Source organism: Scatophagus argus, chromosome 2 (assembly GCF_020382885.2).
Source record: "Scatophagus argus isolate fScaArg1 chromosome 2, fScaArg1.pri, whole genome shotgun sequence".
NCBI lineage: Eukaryota > Metazoa > Chordata > Actinopteri > Scatophagidae > Scatophagus > Scatophagus argus.
In genome coordinates, this window is record NC_058494.1 from 9,818,747 (window position 1) to 9,841,059 (window position 22,313).

General features: G+C 45.2%; 2 protein-coding genes across 7 annotated transcripts in view; both read left to right on the forward strand.

Moving 5' to 3' along the window:
* crebbpa (CREB binding protein a) overlaps window positions 1-7,835 on the forward strand; it is a 41,781-nt gene extending 33,946 nt beyond the window's left edge. For all 3 annotated transcript variants that reach the window (XM_046407750.1, XM_046407759.1, XM_046407767.1), the window contains 10 exons: window positions 474-551; window positions 640-707; window positions 1,068-1,218; window positions 2,077-2,223; window positions 2,325-2,438; window positions 2,588-2,753; window positions 3,060-3,227; window positions 3,452-3,613; window positions 3,756-4,037; window positions 4,221-7,835. In XM_046407750.1, coding sequence (XP_046263706.1) covers window positions 474-551; window positions 640-707; window positions 1,068-1,218; window positions 2,077-2,223; window positions 2,325-2,438; window positions 2,588-2,753; window positions 3,060-3,227; window positions 3,452-3,613; window positions 3,756-4,037; window positions 4,221-6,509 — 3,625 coding nt within the window. In that variant the 3' untranslated portion in view covers window positions 6,510-7,835. The remainder of the gene's footprint in view (window positions 1-473; window positions 552-639; window positions 708-1,067; window positions 1,219-2,076; window positions 2,224-2,324; window positions 2,439-2,587; window positions 2,754-3,059; window positions 3,228-3,451; window positions 3,614-3,755; window positions 4,038-4,220) is intronic.
* Window positions 7,836-9,122: 1,287 nt separating this feature from the next.
* slx4 (SLX4 structure-specific endonuclease subunit homolog (S. cerevisiae)) lies at window positions 9,123-20,104 on the forward strand. Of its 4 annotated transcripts, none has more exons than XM_046407822.1 (14): window positions 9,123-9,352; window positions 9,644-10,163; window positions 10,461-10,668; window positions 10,808-11,029; window positions 12,051-12,280; window positions 12,957-13,264; window positions 14,288-14,546; window positions 14,825-15,018; window positions 15,330-15,476; window positions 15,612-15,781; window positions 15,935-18,360; window positions 18,700-18,799; window positions 18,981-19,304; window positions 19,534-20,104. In XM_046407822.1, exons 2-14 carry the CDS (start codon window positions 9,707-9,709, stop codon window positions 19,919-19,921), a joined length of 5,433 nt encoding a protein of 1,810 aa, XP_046263778.1. In that variant the 5' UTR covers window positions 9,123-9,352; window positions 9,644-9,706; the 3' UTR covers window positions 19,922-20,104. The 4 variants fall into 4 exon arrangements, with proteins under 4 accessions (XP_046263778.1, XP_046263769.1, XP_046263799.1 ...); XM_046407813.1 differs by having other exon boundaries at window positions 9,123-9,333; XM_046407843.1 differs by having other exon boundaries at window positions 9,124-9,333; window positions 19,537-20,104.
* The last annotated feature ends 2,209 nt before the right edge of the window (window positions 20,105-22,313 follow it).

Sequence of the window (22,313 nt, forward strand, 5' to 3'; positions counted from 1 at the left end):
ACTCAGCAGCGCCACCTGCTGAGTGGAACTCTGTCATAACTGTGTGTCTGATGAGAGTTTGTACACAAGAGGATAGACACCGATTTCATATTATCATTGTGTCTTGGCGTCAAATAAGATGCATATTCATCCTCCCACAAAGGCGTGCTTGTATAGGTTGGCTTGCAAGTGCGTAACAACTGGAGGAACATAAATCTGAATGAAGATGTTTGTGTTGCTTGTTACCTGAACAGTTAACATATCAACATTCATACAAACATGTTAAGTCATTTCAGAGCACATATAAAAGTTCTGTTGACTTAGTACTGCTGGATTTCTGCACTTTAAGCTTTTAGCCAACACTCTTAATATAGCAAAGAGCAAGAGTTAAATGTTGTCTTCTTCTCTTAAATGTGACAAAAGTATCTGTGGAGATCTGTAAACCTGTTTAATTTAAAATGTGGACATTTTGCTGTGTGGTTGTGTTTGTTTAGGTTTGTTGAATGTAAAGACTGTGGACGGAAGATGCACCAGATATGCGTCTTACACTACGAGGTCATTTGGCCATCTGGGTGAGATGTCAGCTTGTACCATCGCTAGATTTGAAAGTGTTGCTGCATTTTTTGTGTGTTGATTTGAACAATCTCTCTCTCTTTCCAGATTCATCTGTGACAACTGTTTAAAGAAGAGTGGAAAAACACGGAAGGAAAATAAGTTCTCTGCAAAACGTTAGTTCAGTTCTCTACATTTGAGTTTTAAATATCAGGTTCTTGAAATAGTGCTCCTTGTAATCCTTCATGCAGTTTTCATCAGCAAATCTGGCTTTTGTGCAGTGGTGGCCTTGTTTTTTGTTGTTGTTTTATTTATTTATTTTTTTTAAATATATATTGGTATCTTGGGTTTTCACTGGTATTCTTCTTTGGTGTTTGTGGCCCTTGAGAAACTTGGTGGTGGTATTACATTTAAGCTCTCATGGACTCACTTAAATTGAAGGCCACTGCAGGTTGTGTGAGACGCAATGTAACCCCCGCTTTTCTTCGATCTTGCAAAATTAAAAAAATTTACTTCTATGTGTTTGTACACTTCAGGGCTGCAGTCAACACGACTGGGAATGTACATAGAGGAACGTGTGAATAAATACTTGAAGAGACAGAACCACCCAGAGGCTGGAGAGGTGTTTGTGCGAGTTGTGGCGAGCTCTGATAAAACAGTGGAAGTTAAGCCGGGCATGAAAGCCAGGTAAGTGCACAAGTGACAGGAGGACTGGGTGAAACTGTTTCAGATGAGATTTTTAGCTCGAGTTTTACTTGACAGACCAAGAGAATCTCAGGCGGGCTTTATTCTCAGTAATGTGTATTTTGTTGGGTTACTTGATGATCATTTGTTATTTATCAGATAAATTTTCCTTTGTCAAATAAATGAACAACCAAAGAATGTTGCAGACAACCAAATACCCCTTTGCCCTCTTTGATTTGTAGATGCAGAGGCACAGTGCGTATTTGTCCTGAGCCTGTTTTTATTGTTCCTGCCATACAAAGCTGAATGTCCTCTATAAAGCTTTTATACACACTCAGAGTGTGGAACCTGCATGTTTGACATGATGGAGTACACTTCCGCCTTGATGAGCTCAGAGGATTGTTCACCATTTCATCACCCAAGATCAAAGTCTGCAGTGCTCGTCCCATCCCATTGTCCAAGGACCTCTGTTATCTTCAGTTTGACTGATTTAAAGCTGTTTGGTCTTTTATTGAGTCGATACTCTAGACTTGAATTGTCCCATTATTATACTCTTGAGTGTCCCGAAAAGCATCACACAAGGCAACTTCTCAGGCTGCTAAATAAATTATGTACTGTATTATACGCTTACAGTGGTATGGAATACTTTATTTACAAATTTACGAAGTTATGTTTATGGCAGCATATCTTTATACCTTTGCCAAATTAAGTAAGATACACCCTCATATATAATCCTCACCTTTGTTTTGACAGTGTTCAGAGTTGATCCTCCCACCATCATATCACCAAGCAATAACCCAAGACCAAATATCATAAAATATTCTTCCTTCTCTAATATCTGATTTGTCTTCATCATGATAGGTTTGTGGACACGGGTGAAATGCCTGAGACCTTTCCCTACAGAACCAAAGCACTTTTCGCCTTTGAGGAGATTGACGGCGTGGACGTTTGCTTCTTTGGCATGCATGTGCAGGAGTACGGCTCCGAGTGCCCATTCCCCAACACTAGGTCTGTACAGCCTCATGTTGTATTTAGTACATGGCAATAAAGGAATTGCAAGAACTTCTGAGCGGTGAAACTGACTATGTTCCCTCCCTCTGCCTGTGTAGACGGGTCTACATATCATACCTTGACAGTATTCACTTCTTCAGACCTCGGATTCTACGAACAGCAGTGTACCACGAGATCCTCATCGGCTACCTAGAATATGTCAAGAAACTCGGGTAAGCCTTATTCTACTACTCCTTTTCTACTTTACCTCCTAACAAGAAACAACATGCACGTCTTTTAAGAAGCGTGTGCGATGGGATTCAGTTCTGGGGCAGTGGATGTCCTAATGTATACACTGTCTCTAATTTGTGTATGTTCACAGATATACCCAGGGCCACATCTGGGCATGTCCGCCCAGTGAAGGAGATGACTACATCTTCCACTGTCATCCTCCTGACCAAAAGATCCCAAAACCGAAGAGACTGCAGGAATGGTACAGGAAGATGCTGGACAAGGCCTTTGCAGAGAGGATTCTGCATGACTACAAAGTAAGGAGGACACATTCTCCTTTAAATTCAGACACAGAACTTACAACTGAATATGTTGATATTTAGAGCAAAGAACAACGTAATGGGCAGAGTTTTAATTTGTTTTTAATTTGTAAATGCAGACAAGTGTTGTTAAATTTGGATTTACTGTATGTTCCTGATCACATCTTTGTGTGAATTGTTGGTACTCTATCAGCATTAGGAGTTAAACACTTGTAACATGTAAATGCTCTGTACGCTGGATTCCTGGAAACACGTAAAACACATATTTAAAAGCTTGAATTGTCCAAATTTTTCTGTCTTTAGGACATCTTCAAACAGGCGACAGAGGACCGTCTGACCAGCGCTAATGAGCTGCCATACTTTGAAGGAGACTTCTGGCCTAACGTGCTGGAGGAGAGCATCAAGGAGCTGGAGCAGGAGGAGGAGGAGAGGAAGAAGGAAGAGAACACAGCTTCCTCTGAAACACCTGAGGTGAAACACTGTGTCATGATTTGATACTAACATAGAAAAGGATTTGTAACTCCATGTTTTGGACATGTTCCTTAGCAGCCATTTTGTACTTTCAGGATTCTGTAGTTTAAATATTCTTTCATTTACTCCTCTTTTTTAAGCTGTCAATCATCAACATAGGGGAAATAATTGGATAATTACACAAGCTGTTTTCTTTAATATGCGTCATTGTGCATCTCTCACAGGGTACACCAGGTGACAGCAAAAACGCTAAGAAGAAAAACAACAAGAAGACCAATAAAAACAAAAGCAGCGTGAGCCGAGCCAATAAGAAAAAGCCTGGGATGCCGAATGTAGCCAATGATCTGTCCCAGAAACTATACGCCACCATGGAGAAGCACAAAGAGGTCAGACTTGTTTTTGTATAGTTCGTAATAGATACTGAAAGTGCTTTTAAAAAGAAATTTTATGGACATTTATTAAATGGTGGCTAAAGGGCCATCATCTGTGCTTCTCTAACTCTCATTTGTTTTCCTTGGTCTGATGAAGGTGTTCTTTGTGATCCACCTCCACTCCGGTCCCATGGCCAACACCCTGCCACCCATCGTCGACCCCGACCCCTTGCTCTCTTGTGACCTGATGGATGGCCGCGATGCCTTCCTGACTCTGGCCAGGGACAAACACTGGGAGTTCAGCTCCCTCAGAAGGTGCAAGTGGAGCACCATGTGCATGCTGGTTGAGCTGCACAACCAAGGACAGGATCGCTTTGTGTACACTTGCAATGAGTGCAAGCACCACGTGGAGACACGCTGGCACTGCACTGTGTGCGAGGTGAGTTACTGTTACTACTATAATGTGGTGTATTGTGTTTTTACACTAACTCCTGTGTCACTGTCAAGTGTTTGAAGCAGTTCAGTCACACTGTGAAAATTTGTGAAACTTTTGACAGATCTAGTCATCAGACTTAGTTAGACTCATTTTAATAGCTTTTTCCTTGTCTGGCCTTTTCTGCAGGACTTTGATTTGTGCATTAGTTGCTACAACATGAAGGGACACGAGCACCAGATGGTGAAGTGGGGCCTTGGCCTGGACGACGACAGCAACAGCCAGAGTGGAGAGGCCTCCAAGAGTCCGCAGGAAAGCCGGCGCCTAAGTATCCAACGTTGCATTCAGTCCCTGGTCCACGCTTGTCAGTGTCGCAATGCCAACTGTTCTCTGCCGTCCTGCCAGAAGATGAAGCGAGTTGTACAGCACACCAAGGGCTGCAAGCGCAAAACCAATGGTGGCTGCCCTGTATGCAAACAACTTATTGCTTTATGCTGTTACCATGCAAAACATTGTCAGGAGAACAAGTGTCCTGTCCCGTTCTGCCTGAACATCAAGCACAAGCTTCGCCAGCAGCAGTTGCAACACCGGCTCCAGCAAGCCCAGCTGATGAGGAGAAGGATGGCCACAATGCAAGGCAGGACCATGCCGCTACCGTCCCCACCAGCCTCAGCCGCTCCCAGCACTCCCACTTCCCATGCCCAGCCCAACACTCCCCAGACACCTCAGCAGCCACTTTCCAACCAGCCACAGACGCCAAACTCTGCAGGTGTCATGTCCCCCTCTTTCCCCAACACACCTCGCAATGGCCAGCCTCAGGCACCTGTGTCTCAGGGCAAGCCTGGTCCCCAGGCCTCCCCTCTACACCAGCAGCAGTCCCCTCTCCCCCAGCCACCCCAGCCACCTCAGCAGCTACAGCAACAGCCTCCCCTTGCTGCGGTCAAGATGGCACGGCACATCGAGATGATGGCACAGGCCCAGCAGAACTACCGGGTCAACATGAATGGTTTGCCCATGAACCCCCAGCAGCAACAGCAGCGCATGACCGGGCCAATGCAGCCACCCATGCAGATGGTGCCAGGGCCCCGGGGACCACAGGTCATGCAACCGGGCATGGCCCCCGGACAGTGGCCTGGAGCTGCAGGGCCTATGCAGGCAGCTCAGACTCAACAACCAGGCCTTGTCCCTGGCCAGACCCCACAACAACAAGCCATGACCATGCAGCGAGCCATGATGCCCCCAGGGCAGCAACCTCAGGGCCAGAGGATGCTGATTCCACAGCAGCCTGGTGCCCGGCCGCAGACCCCCCAGAGACCTGGTGCTATTGCACCCACTGCCCTACAGGACCTTCTCCGCACCCTCAAGTCTCCGAGTTCACCCCAGCAGCAGCAGCAGGTCCTCAATATCCTCAAATCAAATCCTCAGCTAATGGCTGCTTTCATCAAACAGCGCACAGCCAAGTATCACGCCAACCAGCCACAGCAGCAAGCAGGTCAGCAACAGCAGCCTGGCATACCAACAATGCAGGCCATGACCATGCAAGGAGGGGCGGTGCAGAGGCCGGGGATGCCCCCTCAACAGCCCCAGCAGCCTCCTGCACAGGGCATGGCTGCATTAGGACCTCAAGGGCCATTGATGAATGCGGCACACAACACCAACCCCCAGATCCAAGAGCTCTACCGTCGGCAGCTCTTAAGACAACAGCAACAGCAACAGCAGCAGCAGCAACAGCAGCAGCAGCAACAACAGGGTGTAATGCCTCAAGGCCATCCTGGCCAGTTCCCTGCTCAGGCGCAGGGTACGCCAGCTACATACTCCCAGCTCCGCATGCAGCAACAGCAGCAGCAGATAGCCATGCAGGCAGGTGCGGGAGCAGCTGGAGGACCCATGGGCCAGCTCCCACCCATGGCTCAGATGGCCCAGCCTGGCATGGGGATGGACTCCACCCAGAACTTACTGCATCAGCGAATGCTTCAGCAGCAGCAGCAGCAGCTTCCCCAGCAGCAGCAGGCCGTCCTCAAGCAGCAAATGGGCTCTCCTGCTCAGCCCAGCCCCATGAGCCCCCAGACCCACCTGCTGACCGGTCAGCCACAGGGTGGAGGCCACCTCCCTGGTCAGCCCTCACTAGCCAATGCTCTCAACAACCAGGTCCGCTCCCCTGCGCCAGTCCAGTCCCCCTGTCCACCCTCACAACAGCAGCCCCAGCAGCAGCGCCCACATTCCAGTCCCTCACCGCAGATCCAGAACCAGCCCCAGCCCTCACCACAGCACCCACATCCACCCCACTCGGGTTCCCCACACCCGGGACTCGCAGGCCCACTTTCAGGGTCCATGGAGCAAGGACACTTGGGGACACCAGAACAGAGCGCTATGTTGCCGCAGCTTAACACCCCCAACAGAGGGGGTCTGAACAGTGACTTGGGGATGGTGGGAGATGCTACAGGGGACACTCTGGAGAAGTTTGTGGAGGGATTGTAGCATTTCTGCTGGGAATTGCAAAACACAGGCTCGCTCCCAGGGACCCATCCTCCTCCCACTCCTCTTCCTCCTGGGTTCCCCTCTGACTCTTTATCCCATTAGAGGGCTTTGTTTGTTCTTTATAAGGTTGAGAACGGTTTTTTGTACTGATGTGTAAAAAGTTTCAACTGTTGTAAAAAGAAAAAAGAAAATTTGGTCGAGGAATAAAAAGTCAACACTTCTAGGGAATGTAATTGTTTCCTAAACCCAAGCGATGGGTGTTTCTTCCTTAAAATGTTGAGGGATTTGCAAGTTGCTTCTTAAATGAAATTGAAATCACAAAGAATATATTTTTTGGTTCAGACCAAATGTGTTCAGTACTCAATTTGTTTTGTTTTGTTTTTTTTTTTGGTATGGTTTCATGCCTTACTTGTTGTTGTTGTTTTTTTCTTTTTTTTAGAAATGTACAATTGCATTATATTATTCATATCTTTTTATTTTGTACCTTTTGAAAAGAAACTTAAAACATTTTTGTTGAAACTGTAAAATAATTTGGGAATTGGGCCAGGTTTTTGTTCTCTTCTCAAGCTGTCATTCCTGGCATTTGTAATCTAGCGTTGTACCATTACTCCAAGATGATGCATTCAGGGACCGTTCCCCTCATCTTTGTGTGTATGAAGAGCACTCAGTTATATTAAAATAGGAAATGGACTGTGGCAGGTTGTGTATACACGGGCATGTATACAGGCGCACATGAACACACTGACCCACAAACCCTCACAGTCCCTAAAACAACTACAGCTCCGACTGGTTTCACACACACAGACTACAAGGACTGCAGCCTACATCTCGGTGGCCTGGAATTTTGAAAATCTGTCTTGCAGGTGTAGAAAATTGTTGCTTTGACATTAAAAAGAATTTGTCATACTTTTTTGTCATACAAATGTTGTAAAGTGTAAAGAGAGCGTGAGAAAGAGACCAGCCCCCTAAGCTGAGGTGGAATGATCACCGGTTGTTTGTAGGCCACATCTCGGATGACGCCCCATCCTCTAAATTTTACACTAAGCTGTGTGCTATCTAGAGATGAGGGGCACATTTGAGATTCACCCTGAGGAAAACTAAATGTTATCAACCCTCATTCCTCTCACAAAAACTTGAATTAGGGGGGATTTACTTTTTCTCCTATTGTAAATCAAGTTATTAAGCAAAATACTATAAATATAAGGAAGAGAGAATGAAATCACTGTATAAACTGGTAAAAGACTCATTTCTTACTTATATACCATATTGTTAAATAAACTGTGTGCAACAGAAGAACTCCAGTACTCTGTTGACTAAACGATGAGGCATCACTAGTTGATTTGTGTTCATTTGTTTCAGCTCAGCATTGTTTGTTCGTATGGTCGCCAGCAACATCGAGTGGAACAACAGGTGGTATTGGTCGGAAAAGAGTGTCAGCTGTTTAACTGTGGTTGAAGCCCTGTTTGTGCACTTAAAATAACATTTATCTCTAATGTAAATATTTCTTTTGCAATGCTACACCCTCTACAGACTCAAAAAAATGATTTTGATTTTTTTTTTCTTTTTTTAAATCCGTTACTAGCAGAATGTGGTGAACACCATGTAACCTTTTCCCTCACTTTAATTTGAAAGGCTTCGTATGTTTCCAGTTTAACATAATGGCCAAATCGGGTCATGTCCTCTCAGTCTAGAGCAAATTAATCCAACAAAATTAGAAGTTTTAAAATTAAAGTATCTTGAGAACTTCAACGCAATTGTAAAGACAATTTTTTTATATATATTTATACAATATGGTAATCTTGTGTGAGTTAAAATCACATGATTCAATAATTACCATAAACTGAAGTCGCATGCTTTGCAGAGGTCCAAGTTGGGTATTGCAGTTTTGTATATTCCTGTCTGGATTCCAAGCTCAATACACACATTTAGACTACAATAGTTAAAAGAATTTAAGGATTTAAGTTCGTACTTTTGTCCTTTTTTAAAAAAAATTACTGGTAATATCAGTTTCAGAAATTGCAAAAGCCGTAAAGTTAAAAGAAGGGGGTTTAAGTGGTCTGGGTAAAGTTAGTTGTCGTTTTATTGAGTTTAATTAAAGTCCAGCAGACCATATTCCTATTGTTAACATACTGTAGACCTGTCACATCTTGGCTGCTGTCAGATGCTACATATCTTGAGGTTGTGTGATCCACTGCTCTCAGATGCACTCAGTACTGTTCTCTGCAGAACAGTAAAAGCTTCCTGAAGAACGAAATATTGAGGACCTTTCACACCCTGAAGAGACTGTCATTTGCCACTTTGTCAGGACAGGTGCAGGGTAAAACAAGATGGCTGTATCAGAAAAAATATGAAACATTTGTGACAGATGCTTCCGTTACAAACATTTCTCAGTTCCCTTTTTACTGCAACTTTCTTTAAGAGTGGCCTATTTTATAATTGTGGGGTGTTTGCAATAAATGTAAATGCTTGTCATTTAATCGCAGTTGCTAAAATACGAATTTGGAAGCGACATGCACCAAGCATCTATAGAGACAATTGTAAGTGCTGTGCCTGAAGTGCTTCTGTAGTCACGTAACCTGGACGACGCTGATTCGTGAGTTCAACGTCACGTGACCGGAAGCTCAAAGTGACGCGGCTGAGTGCGAGTACGTTTGAAATGAAAACATACACCGCTGGCATCTCTTCTGTTTTATAAGCCATATAGTTAATACAAAGCTCAACATATAGTTTAAAATACATGAAAAGGAAAAGCATCACCATGAGAGACTCTTGAATAAAGATGAGGCGAAAGGCAAAAGCTGAAGAGCAAATTCATAAGATCTGGGTGAGGATAAAGTGTTAGCGTGAGTAGCTAGCTTGCTAACTGCCTACTTTTTAACCGATATTTTCTCTGTAAACATAAAATTTCAAACATTATTTATAAAATTGTCCAAGATAGAACATGGTTTTATACACGCGTGTGTGTATTTAAGGATAGCCTAGCTGTTTCGTTAAATATTTTCAGTCAAGGAGCCTTCAATCTTGCTAACCTGTGCTTAATGCTTGAGCAACTTTTGTTCCGTCTCAGACGACCCATGTTCGTCCCTGTAACCAACTCTGGACGCCAGCCTGAATTAAACTAGCACTCTTTGCAGGCTGATCTTTACAGCTGGAGACATGCCGACATGGCCTCTTAATCTGGGGAAAAGTACACTATCATGGATGACTCGGACCAGGATTTCGCAGATCTCTGCTCAAAGCTCCTGAAACGAGTCCGCAAGAAACCAGGTGAGCCGCGACAGCCGAGGAAAGCAGAGCAGCAGCCCTCCAGTCAGGCAAGCGATGGAGACAAGAGGAGGAGACATCACAAAAAAGATGGTGACTCTGGGTCTAAGTGTGCTGGGACCCAGCCTGTTTGTACAGGCGAAGAAGCAGTACAGCATGTGGTCTCTGGAGGGACTGGTCAAGATTCAGGAGACTCTGGGTTGTTAGCAGGACCAAAAGCTGACAGAGGTTTGTCAGCAAAAGACAAAGTGCTCCAGAGAATGCAACAGTTCAGGCGAGTCAGTCCACAGAGGATGGTGCACAAGGACAAGAGCCTTACCGCAAACCACGAGAGTGGCTGTGTTCCTCCGCCATCTCTGGATCCTCTGCCATCTGTGGAGCAAAGACAAGGTGAGATGGTAGGATTACTGACACAAATTGATAGTTTGCAGCTTTACTACCTAGTGGACAGAGAGAGTACAGATGTGGTTTTCTCTCTGTGTGGATTAATGTTTGTTTTCTTAGTGTTGTGCAGTAGCGCTGGCTGATATTGCACAAATCTCAATATTTGTGACCATGTATGCCAACAGTGCTAATGTAACAGAGTTTTGGCGATGTGTGAAAGAGGGGCTGTGGATCACTGCCTCTGTTTTAGCACACCCTTTACTTTAATCTGTTTGCCCCGCTTCCTCTCTGTACTGTACCCAGATAGCCCAGAATCCCTCGACTCAGGCCTCCAGCCAGAGCCCCAGGACAGTGATGAAGCTCTAGCCCTTCGGCTGCAGCAGGAGCTGGACATGGAGGCAGCGCAAGTCCAGATTGTGGACCTGGAGGACGGAGGTCTTTTCTTCTGTCATATCTGCCAGAAAGACTTGTCACACATGACTCCCGAGGGGCGAACACAGCACCTCAACAGGTTTGGATATTAAGATTTGCATTTTAGGCACTTGACCAATGCTTACCTTATATGCATCAGGGAAATTAACTTGTCCTAACACATTAGGACTGCAGTCATCGGTGGACACATTGAGAGTGAAAGTGATCCCTCTTTGCAGGTGTTTAGACAAGAGTGAAGAGAGTGTCTCAGCCTGTCCTCCTCCTCCCCTTCCCGGTGTCCCTGACTGTCCCATTTGTGGCAAGAAGTTCAAGTCCCAGAAGAGTCGCTCGGCCCACCTGAAGCGCTGCTCCTCAGACATGGGCGTCCCTCCTGCTGTACTGCTGCAGGCTGTGCAGAGACAGGCTGAGGAGACCCAGAATTTCCCCACTGCTAACAGATTGTGAGTCTGCAGCCAATGTTTTCACTGTTTTGACACAAAATGCATTCAGTAACTGTATCTTGTGTCTATGGAAAGTCTATGAGAACTTGTGGTCAAATGCACAAGCCAGAGCTGATTAGTGCAGCCGTATATCTGTAGCTCTCCTATGCAAGTATGTATAGTATACAAAACCAATAGTAATGAGAGTCCAGCAGACCACATTCCTATTTTTAACATACTGTAGACCTGTCACATCTTGGCTGCTGTCAGATGCTACATGTCTTGAGGTTGTGTGATCCACTGCACTCAGATGCACTCAGTACTGTTTCTGCAGAACAGTAAAAGCTTCCTGAAGAACCAAATATTGAGGACCTTTCACACCCTGAAGAGACTGTCATTTGCCACTTTGTCAGGACAGGTGCAGGGTAAAACAAGATGGCTGTATCAGAAAAAATATGAAACATTTGTGACAGATGCTTCCGTTACAAACATTTCTCTGTTCCCTTTTTACTGCAACTTTCTTTAAGAGTGGCCTATTTTATAATTGTGGGGTGTTTGCAATAAATGTAAATGCTTGTCCTTTAATCACAGTTGCTAAAATATGAATTTGGAAGCGACATGCACCAAGACAGTTGTAAGTGCTATGCCTGAAGTGCTTCTGCAGTCACGTAACCTGGACGACGCTGATTCGTGAGTTCAACGTCACGTGACCGGAAGCTCAAAGTGACGCGGCTGAGTGCGAGTACGTTTGAAATGAAAACATACACCGCTGGCCTCTCCTCTGCCTCAGAGTCCGCCTCAGTTTAGTTCAGCCACACCTTAAAAAACCTTTGAGCATACAGTCCCTCACAATGATTGCTCCCTCTCTATTATTGTGATATTAAAAATCTGGTTGTTCTGGAGAGGATGACTGTTACAGTCCACACAAGGACAGTGTTCTCTGCATCATTTCAGTGAGAGTGATTAACAGTGAGAAAAAAAGTTAAATTAGCCTGATCATATGATGTTACTTGCCAGTACCAGTACTATTTTTTTTCTTCAGCACAGAGACTGGAGGCACCAAAAAAAGAAAAGACCCATCCAAGCAAGGTCTCCCAGCAAGGAAGAAGCCCAGGAAGAAGACTGAGGCCCTAGATGAAGACACCATGGTGGCACTGGCTCTGTCTTCCTCCCTGCTGGAACAGGAGAAGGCGTCAGAAAGACCGTTGCAAACAGAGACGGCTGCCGCTCACATCCCCACGACCCCAGTGTTGAAGTGGAGACCAGACGCAGGTACAGCAACATCACAGTTTCATCAATCTGTGTCGGCACAAAAGAGCGACTTTTACTAAAGCATTTAGAGTACACACAGTCCGAAATGTTCTGTCTCACAGTGTAGCACAAATTCAGGCATGTTACTGTTTTATGTATTATTTGCAAGCTGTTTTAAATGTTATCAGTATAATGTTGTTCTTTTGTTTATCAGGCTCAACTAAGTTAGATGTGCTGTATCTGATGTATCAACTGTGATACCTCTCTGTTTATACAGTAGTGTCACTTAATAAATAAATTAAGTGACACTACTGTCAAAAATAAATAAATATTTGTTCATAGGGATTGAATAAATGAGAACTCTGAGAGTTACTGTGTTACATCAGGTTCTGTAGGAATACTCCTATTCAGTTGGTTATATGCTGTCTATTGAACATGTTGTTGTATGTTGTGTTTTTATCTTTGCTGTGTCAAGAATGTGGGTGTTAAGAAACCTTGTAAGTGGTATTAAATTTGGGAAAATCTGTAGATGCCGTTTCCATGTTTGATGTTTTGTGCATCTGCATGTGTGTCACCTTTAGATCACAAGTGAATTTTTTTCAGTGATGTTCCTCATTCATAGATGTTTAAGTTCTCGAGCCCTGTGCAAGGTTTACGGTGCCTTGAGATGCATCACCTTCCTCTCTCTCCTCCCCAGTTTTCGGTGCAGGTAAGGGGCGTGGGAAGAGGAGAAAGGGAGCTGTCCCTCGTCCCCCTCCACTCCTCCTTGTTCAGGATGCTGAGACGGCCCTGACGAGGCTGCAGGAACGTGTCTCTTCGCTCCTTCTATGCAGCCGGGCCCCCTCTCCCCCCACCCCGACCCGCTGCTCCAGCACCCTGCCTGACTGGAGCGGTGCTGCCCCTCTCTGGCAGAAGAGTGCACTACTGGATGAAAGCTCCACCCGTTTTTGTGATTTCTACACCCCAGAGCTCAGAGGGTTCATCACACCATGGGAATCGGCAACGGTGAGAGAGATTTGAGACTTGCATACTTGATTGTCTTCATTGTATTATTTCTGTTTAATCTGAGCTGAATGGGGAATTGAAATGAAACATCACGCTTATGTTCTTATGTTTGTATTTGCTTATGTTCTCCTTATGTTCAATTCACAGCTGATATTATCAATATATTGGTGAGTTTGGGGAATGTATTAAAATGCCTTGACCTTTAAGCAAACTATGTCAGTTTGACAGGACTTTATAAGTTTAGATTTATTAAAATTCTATGAAGGTTTTAGTAATACAAGTCTATATGCAACCCTGATTCCAGAAAAGTTTGGACTCTTTGGAAAATCCAAGTAAAAACAAAATGCAATCATTTGCAAATAAACTGTGTTTGATGTCAACAGTTTCACAAAGTGACCCTGAAACCATGTAGTAATATCCTTTATCCGATCATACAATGGTGAACCTCGGCCCATACCTGCTTGTGAACGACTGAGCCTTTCGAGGACGGCTCCTTGATACCCAATCATGATACTATCACCTGTTCCCAGTGAACCTGTTTATCTGTGGAATCTTCCAAGCAGGTGTTTTATAAGCAGTACACGACTTTCCCAGCCTTTTCTTGTCCCTGTCCCAACTGGTATGAAATGTGTCACTGGCAAAAAATTCAGAATAAGTACATATTTACAGAAATCCATTAAGTTGATGAGGTTTTATATTAAATATGTTGTCTTTGTGCTGTTTTCAAATGAGTATATCTCAAGGGATTAGCACATTTTCTCACTGCTCTGTTTAGATTTCTCTTGGTTTTGTACACTAAACATACTTGTATAGGAGAGGTACAGATTTGGTTTGTGGTGTTGGTCGAGTTTGAGTGAGAGAACAAGTAATTAAACTTAGAAAGATATCATTATTGAATGCATTTAATGTCGAAACAGTGAAAATGTTATGCCAAGTGTGTGAAGAGTTTTATTTTGTTTGAACCCAAGAGTTTGAAATCAGATCACACTGAGTTTAGTTGATGTTGTTCTCCTCCACTTCTAGACTGATGCAGCGTCCTCCAGCACCATCAGCAAGCCTGAGTTTTCTGTCCAGCCTCCGAGGAAAGGGACTTCTGTTGCAGGAACCAGGTCTTCCATTGTGCCATCCTCCTCTCAGAGTGCTGCCTCCTCTCCGGCTCCCTCCACCCCAGGGACTGAGCAGCTCCCAGTGGGCAGCCAGATACTCCAAGACCTAATGGAGCTGGCTGAAGATGGCATGACCCTCACCCAGTGTGGTTACACAGCTTCAGGCCCTAACAGTGGTAACACTCACACTTGCACAGTACAATAACTACATTCTCGCGTCTCAAATTGTTAGTTGGACTGTAAACAATAACCAGTAAAAGGAAGAGGAAGTCTTGGCTCATATATCCATTGCAGATGATAGCGATGGGTTCTGAGATTGACAGAGCACCATTACATTAGAGACAGGGCAGACATTTCTACAGAGGTATCCTCAAAACTCGGAACTGTCCCCTTACTTAATTGTCCCTACTTGACTGGTTTACAGGTCGGGTCCTAATTGTCTTTGTTTCAACAGAGAGGAGTGCCGGACTAATCACAAACCTTCATCTGAGCGGCTTCGTCCTGGAGGAGTCAGAGGAGCGGGTTGACCTCTGTGTGAGCGGCTTTCTACCAGAAACAACGCATACACATTCAGATGACAGCCACAGCCGAGTGAAGAGGACGAATGGTCAACCAGGAGTGGAGACGGCGCGAGACAGCCACCAAACAGTAAGTATGAGTAACACTTGTTTTGCATTGAAAATCTATCTACATTGAAATCCTATAAGACAAAATGTCACTGCTGTTTGCATGTCTTCTTTAATATATTGACTGGTTTCATCCAGTGAGCTACTGTTTGTTGTTTTAAAAGTAAATTAAATAGTAAAGTAAAATAAAATGAACTAAGTCTCATTTAGTTTCCAAGGATTGCTTTGTGGTTTTCCAAACTGAGCATGTCTTGTCTGATGTGCCCACTCTGAGCCTTTGTTTATTAATTCTGCAGTGCACTCCAGTGATTGATGCTGGTGTTTTCTCTGTAGGTGGCGCTGTCCAGACTGGCCTCAGACCTGAGCAGCATGGTGAACAACCCTCAGCTCAGTGATTTACAGCTCCAGGTGGACAGTGGCGAGGTTTACTTTGCTCATTCCTTCATGGTGTACACTCGCTGCCCCCTGCTGGCAGAAATGGTAAAATTAGCTCTGCTGATATAATAAGAAGAGATGGAATTTTGCATTGAGAGCAGTGTTAGTGTAAACCACAGCCATTATCCATGCTTTTCATTTCTTTGCATTAATTTTTTCCTTCGTCTGCTTCTTTCACAGGTTCATGAAAGCGGTTTTGGGGTGCAGGAGGAGGGACTCCCTGCAGCCCAGAGGGTGTTGATGAACGATGTCCCGGGACAGGCAGTGTTTGCTTTGCTGCAGTACCTCTACACAGCTCAGTGCTCCATCCCAGCATCACTGCAGCCTCATGTACTGGAGCTTGCTTACAGGTTAGTATGCAGTATATGGCCCGTCGAGGATGTCTTAGAGAACTGTACCTCTGGTTGAGTAAATTTGGTGACCTTCACTTTTTTTCAATTTTTACTTCTGATGTGTTGGGTGCTCAGCAACCGCTCTCTCCTCTCTTTTTTGTGTACGTTAAGGTTTGACTTGCAGGAGCTACAGCAGCTTTGCAATCTCTGTCAAGAGGATGCAACAACTCAAGAAGATGGGGAACACGTGAACCAGGAGAATATCAACAACAAAACAGACGAGGCCTTCTTGGAGCTGCTCCGGTCAATGTGGAATGAAGAGGATGACGACAACGAGGGAACGGATACAGATGGAGGAAGCGACAAAGAGAGAGGACTAGAAGAAGCCTGTCATACCGATGACGTTGCGGCAGGTGACAAGGAGATTTGTGAGGAGAAAGTGAATGAGGAAGAGCTGGAGGAGATCTATGAGTTTGCTGCCACGCAGAGAAAGAGGTTGGAGAAAGACAGCATGGAGGAGGTAGATGAGGATGAAGATGGAGAAGAAGTGTTCACTAAACTGGCAGAACCCAAAAGAAGCTCAACAGGCTTCAGTGTAACAAATCTGCAGCCAAATCCTCTCCTTCAGCCAGACCCCAGCCTGGATCGCAGCTACAGCCGCCTGTTCTCAGACTCCTGGGGGGTCTACGATGAAGGAGATCCCTACTCCTTACCGTCTACATCTGGCCAGCCAAAGACACACACCCCTCGATCCCAGAAACACGAGGGGACTGCCTCTCATAAACCGTCATCTAAAATGTCCAACAGAACTTTGCTTCAGTCTTCAGCAAGCATGGTCGATGACCTCTCCCTCAGCCATCCACCCATTGCATCCAACCTGCCCATCCCAGGTCAGTCCCCTGGACAAGATGCTGTTGATGTGGACATGTCTGCACAAAGTCGCCCTTTGAACCAAGAAAGCCAAGGTCCTCGTAATATTTGTGGCCCCATTTCTCCTGATTTGCTGCTGAAAAAGAAGGAACCCGAGCTTATAGTTTTATCTGACTCAAGTGATGAGCCGGAGGTAGTTCTTAGTTCTTGCAGTGCTTCTCCACATTCTCCTTACACCACCCAGAACATACAGAGCTACACCCAGGTCAAACCTCACCCGGCCCTGAGACCTGTTGAACCCATCTTTGAGAATAAAGAGTCCAGCAGTTTAGACATTAGCCCTGAGGTTTTATCTGCCGTGCCAGTTGAAACATGTGACCAAAGTCCGCTTGACTGTTCTCCTGAAGTGTCCTGGCTGATCCCATCCACACCACTCCAGCATGGACAAAGCACCACAAACAGCTCCACGCAGACCAGAAGCAGCATGTGCAGGACGCAGCTGTTCCCTAAAGGTGACACACCCTCACCCTCATCTCCTGTCTCCTCTTCGTTTAATAACAGACGTCAGACTGCCAACAGTCCAACACGACCTTCTCCCCACGTCGGCCCAGCAGAGGGAAGCGTTCCCAGGTTAAAACTGAAGGAGATGGTCCACTGTAGCTCCAACTCTGATCTCAACCTTTGCTCTAAAGGAACCAGCAGTTGTGACGGGAGCAAAGTTACAGAAGTCTTTGCAGTTCACCTGAGCCAATCTAAGAGTACACACACACACCTTTCAAGTTCAACATCCTCAAAGCAGGATACATTCCTCCCCCTGCACCCCCAACCTTACAGCAGCACTCCCCTGCACACTCAGCTCCACCAGCCTCCTGTTTCTCTTGCCACCCCCCTGCTCCACAGCAACCTCGATAAGCAGAGGTCGACAAGTCAAGGGAGAGATAGTGTGCCATCTGATAGTCCAGTGAACACAGAGCTGGAGAGCTTTCATCTCTCCCCCTTGTCCGACCCTTCATATCCACCCTGTTCTTCCACCCACGGAGCGCTCAATTGTTCACGGAGACACAGCGACTCCTCTCATCAAGGTCGACAATCGGCAGAGTTAAGTAGCTGTGATAACAAAGGAGTTGAGCCAACAAGGAGAGTAGTAAGACATGATGTGGGAGAAGGAGAGTGTGAAAATAAAGGCCCAGTTGATGGAGAGAAGCTGGAAGAAGCAACAGGAGAAAATGCAGTGACAGAGGTCGCAGAATGCAGTTTTCAGCAGAGCTTCATGGCCATGGATGAGCCTCCCATAGCTTTCAATGACTCGTGGGGGCTCGACGTCTGTGTAGATGCCAACCCGGGCTGCTTCAGTCTGAGGCTGGAGGACAGCAGAGGATCCAGCCAGCAGGAGCACAGCCTGGGACACCGAGAGACAGCCAGGTCATCTTCCTCTACCTTCTGTCGGTCTTCCCCATCTGAGCACAATGTCCGTTTACTGAAGAGCCCTGGCAGTGTGACCACCTGCTCTCCCTCCAAAGCCCACAGCTCCCAACCATCCACCAGTGTACAGGCTCATACAGACCCTTCATTCACCCCCTCACCACCTGGCCCCAACCCCAGGACTACGCCAGAGATCAACAACAGCCTCCTGGACTCTAAAGTATGGGACAGCTGGGAGGAGGAAGAGGTGGAGGTTCTTCCTCTCTCTCAAAGGGTAAACCCTTCTGTCCATCTCAAAACACCTGGTTAGTAGTCTCACTCTCACCGTTGTTCTGATTTGGCACAGGCATAGTTTTTCTATAATTTACTGGAATATAAATTCATGTCCACAGTTCTTTGAAAACAACTATTCTTTGCCTTGCCTTGTCTTGGTTTCGCTCAAGATTCATTCTGGGAAGCTGAAAGAAAGCAACACCATACTGCCTTGAACATAATGTGAATTTTTAAGAGCTGTTTGGTTAGGATTTATCTCAACAAGCATCTAACCTTGGACACTTGATTTCACTGTCCTCTTTCATTAAGTTTTGGTGCAAAAATCAGACATAGTAGTCTGAAACAGTGTCTTCCTGTTTGCTTCTTATCAGTATCATCACGTAATAAAAGGCGTCGTACCTTGGTGCCCATCACTCCCATGCCCCACTACTCTGACATGGACACACCAGAGCTCAAGAACAAACTCAACAGGTCAGTTGGTTCACTCTCATCCCCACCCCCAACTTAAAGAAACGGTGAGGAGATCAGATTACCTCCCACGCTGTTGCTGCCAACTCTGTCTGTCTCACTCTGTTTTCTGTCTCTGATTGTTTTCCTCCCATCTGGCTCGTCTGACCATCACAAAAGCCACTTAACTCTCTCTTCTGTACAGGTTTGGTGTACGGCCTTTACCGAAGCGCCAGATGATCCTCAAACTGAAGGAGATCCACCAGTACACCCACCAGCTGGTCAACTCCGACTCTGAGGATGAGGGAGCCTCTGTGGACCGTCCAACTCATACGAAGCCTCCACTCAGCAGTTTGGTGGCCAACGGCAGCAGGTCGCTCTCCTGCGTCCAAACAGAGAAGTTTAAAGAGCCCAGAGCACCGGCCGCTGCCTCCCCTCTGAAACACAACAGAGAGGAGGAGGCCGAGCTGCTGTCTGCCTCGCAGGGCTCCAACACCTCTTCAACTGCTGCCAGTGAAGAATCTGAAAGGTAATATGTGTATTCAAGGTTCCATTCAGATTTAGGAAATATTTTGGTTGGCATCAAGTACTTTACAATTGACAGTTCTGGAGCAAATAGGTCAGATTTGTAAGATTTAATAAGGAGAATGCAGCACTCCTCTCAGCCTTTTTTATTAGGGTTGAAAAATAGTGGATTGTTGTTTGAAATAACTTCCATGAATGCAGTAGGTGCATCTATCAACTTTCGACTCCCTCAGCAGGTCCAACCCAGAGCTGTGCCTCTCCTCTGATGGCGACTCAGACAGCGACGGCGGCATCTCTGCCTCCCAGGTGGCGACACGCCTCCAGGATCGCCTCAGGGCGTTACGTTCTTTCATACTGTCTGACTCCGACCTGTACACTCAGATCCTCCAGTACCAGCCTCTGGTCCTGTCCCAGCTCCAGGAGCGACTCAAAGCGGCCGGGATCCGCTTGGGTGCTGCGAAGCTGGTGGACTACCTGGACTCCCAGTGCATCACTTTCACCACAGCCAAACCGGGCCACTCAGCACCCAGCCGTAGGCGGGGCCAGAGGGCGGGCAAGAGGCCAAAGGCAGCGGGAGGAAGTGGAGCGAGCAGGAAAAGAGGCGTTACAGCGGTGCAGTAAAACTTTGACTGCAGGAACAGTTTACATAACTGTGAAAGAAGGAGGGTTTTACTTTAGTGGAGAACATTTGTGTGAAAAAGACTTCACTGTTTACCACTTTGTTTTTAAAACTTTTAATATTTTGTTTCAGATGTTTCATTCATTGTGAACTCTCACTGTGAAAATAAAACATGTAAATGTTGATGTGGTGGAAGGACATAAATGGTTCTTCGGGCTGAAAAATGATTACGCTGTTGTCACTTGATGAATGACATAGATTTTACACATCTTGTGTATGTGATAGTACAAAAATTCCTACATTAATATTAATGACAACAAGACAGTTGGCCTATAAGAAAGCTGAGGGACAAGTAGTCCACATGTCTCAACTGGATTTGCTCCAGAAGCATTCTGGGAACTGCAGTAGGTGAGGAAAGCTGAAGGAATTCACTTTTTAAACCTCTCATAACACAGTAATGCTCTGAACATTGTGAATGATACACTGTGTTCAGTTTTTTAAAAGTGATTCAGTATGATTTATTTATAACACTTGATTTCACTGCCTTCAGTTATCTTTTATTGATTGAGTGCTGGTGCAGAAATTGGTCTTCTTAACAGTGTCTTCCTGTTTGTGTCTCCTTAGCATCATCCCAGTTAAAGGCGTCGCACCTCCGTGCCCCACGTGGACCCACTGGAGCTCGAGAACAAGTTAGTCAGTTCACTCTCACCCTGCTGCCCTGTAAAAGAAAGGATAAGAGAGGCCACAAATGTTTTTCCCCCTAATCAAGGCTATTCACTGAGGAGCCTATCCAATTACCTCCGACAGTCGCTGTCAGCTTGGTCAGTCTGGCCCCACTCTCTACAACAGGACAATTAGGTGTCATGCTCAAACTCATCGTAGCAATCACAGACCATGTGGTACCTGTCAGTAATCTGAAGTGTCAGTGTTCAGCCACTGACTTTCCCATCACAGAATACTTGCAGCTGAAATGAGCTCTTTTTAATGTCAGATCATCGCTTAACAAACCCTTTTTTGTTAATGATCTGATAAAGATTTTGCATTTAATATTATTTTTGCATATAATATTTTTTTCTTTTTTTTAGTTGAGACATGAAATGGTGCCATTTCTTCTGCACGGTTTGTGCGTAATGACATTTACCTGGATGAATTTACACCACTTCAGTATGTTATTCTTGAGCTCAGAACAGAACTATCAGTGTGCTCATCATTACATCGTTGTGGCCACCGAGATATTTGTCACTCTTTCTGCGGGAACTCGTGGCGTCACTAAATATGATTAATCCTGAGCTGCATTTCTTGTGTATGAAAGGTGCTAAACAAATTAATTTTAATGCCGTTCTATGTCAGACTGTCATCTTTCCAGCCATCTGATTGTTGGCTGTCCATCAGCAGAACAACTTAACTTTCTCCTCTGTGCAGGTCTGTTGTCTTCCCAGCTCAGATGAAGAGCTCACCAAGGCACAACAGGCCACAGTCCGGCATCCGAACAGTTAAATTAAAGAGCCCTTAAAGATGGCGTGTGTGTTCGCTTGTGTGGATCCACTCAGGTATAACTGCAAAAACTGTTTTCAGTACAATATTTTGTACACCAAGTTTTCCATGCTGGTGGGTCAAAATGACACCATCACTTGAAAGCCTGGCACACAGTTTGCTCAGACTCTCAGTGTGGTCTGCGATACTTTAAAATACTTAGACGTGGAAGAGATGCAATGATACATGGGGAAAAAAAATTAAACAAAAATAGAACATTTCAATGCAAACTTTTTCTGGTACCAGCTTCTTAAATTTGAGAATTTCCTGCTTTTATCTTAATTACATTTGATTTGGTGGTGTTCAGACAAACCGAGACATATGGACATGTGAGAGAAGTTTGATGGGCATTTTTCACAATTTTCTTACATTTTAGACATAAAAAGGAAAAATTAGGAATGAAAATAATTGTTAGATTCTGGACTAACTTGAAGCATTTATTCATGTTTAGGAAATATTTAGTTCTGAATTAAGTTTCCAAATTTTTTCTCTTCTTTTGAGCTTCTAAGTGTTTCATAGTTTACTTTTTTTTCCAGGTCAGCCTTAGAAGATTTATCAAGAAGCATGCAGCGCTCTCTCAGCCTTTTTAATTAGGGTTTAAAGATGGCGTGTTGTTACATATGGAAAATCTGTCCCTTATTGCCTGAAATAATTGTTACCAGCCTCTGGTCCTGTCTGAGCTCTGGCAGGAATCCGCTTGGGTGCTGCAAAGCTGGTGGACTACCTGGACTCCCAGTGCATCACCTTCATCAGAGCCAAACTGGCCCCTCAGCACCCAGCCGCAGGCGGGGCCAGACGGGCAAGAGGCCAAAGGCAGCGGGAGGAAGTGGAGCGAGCAGGATTAACACTTTACAGCAGTGC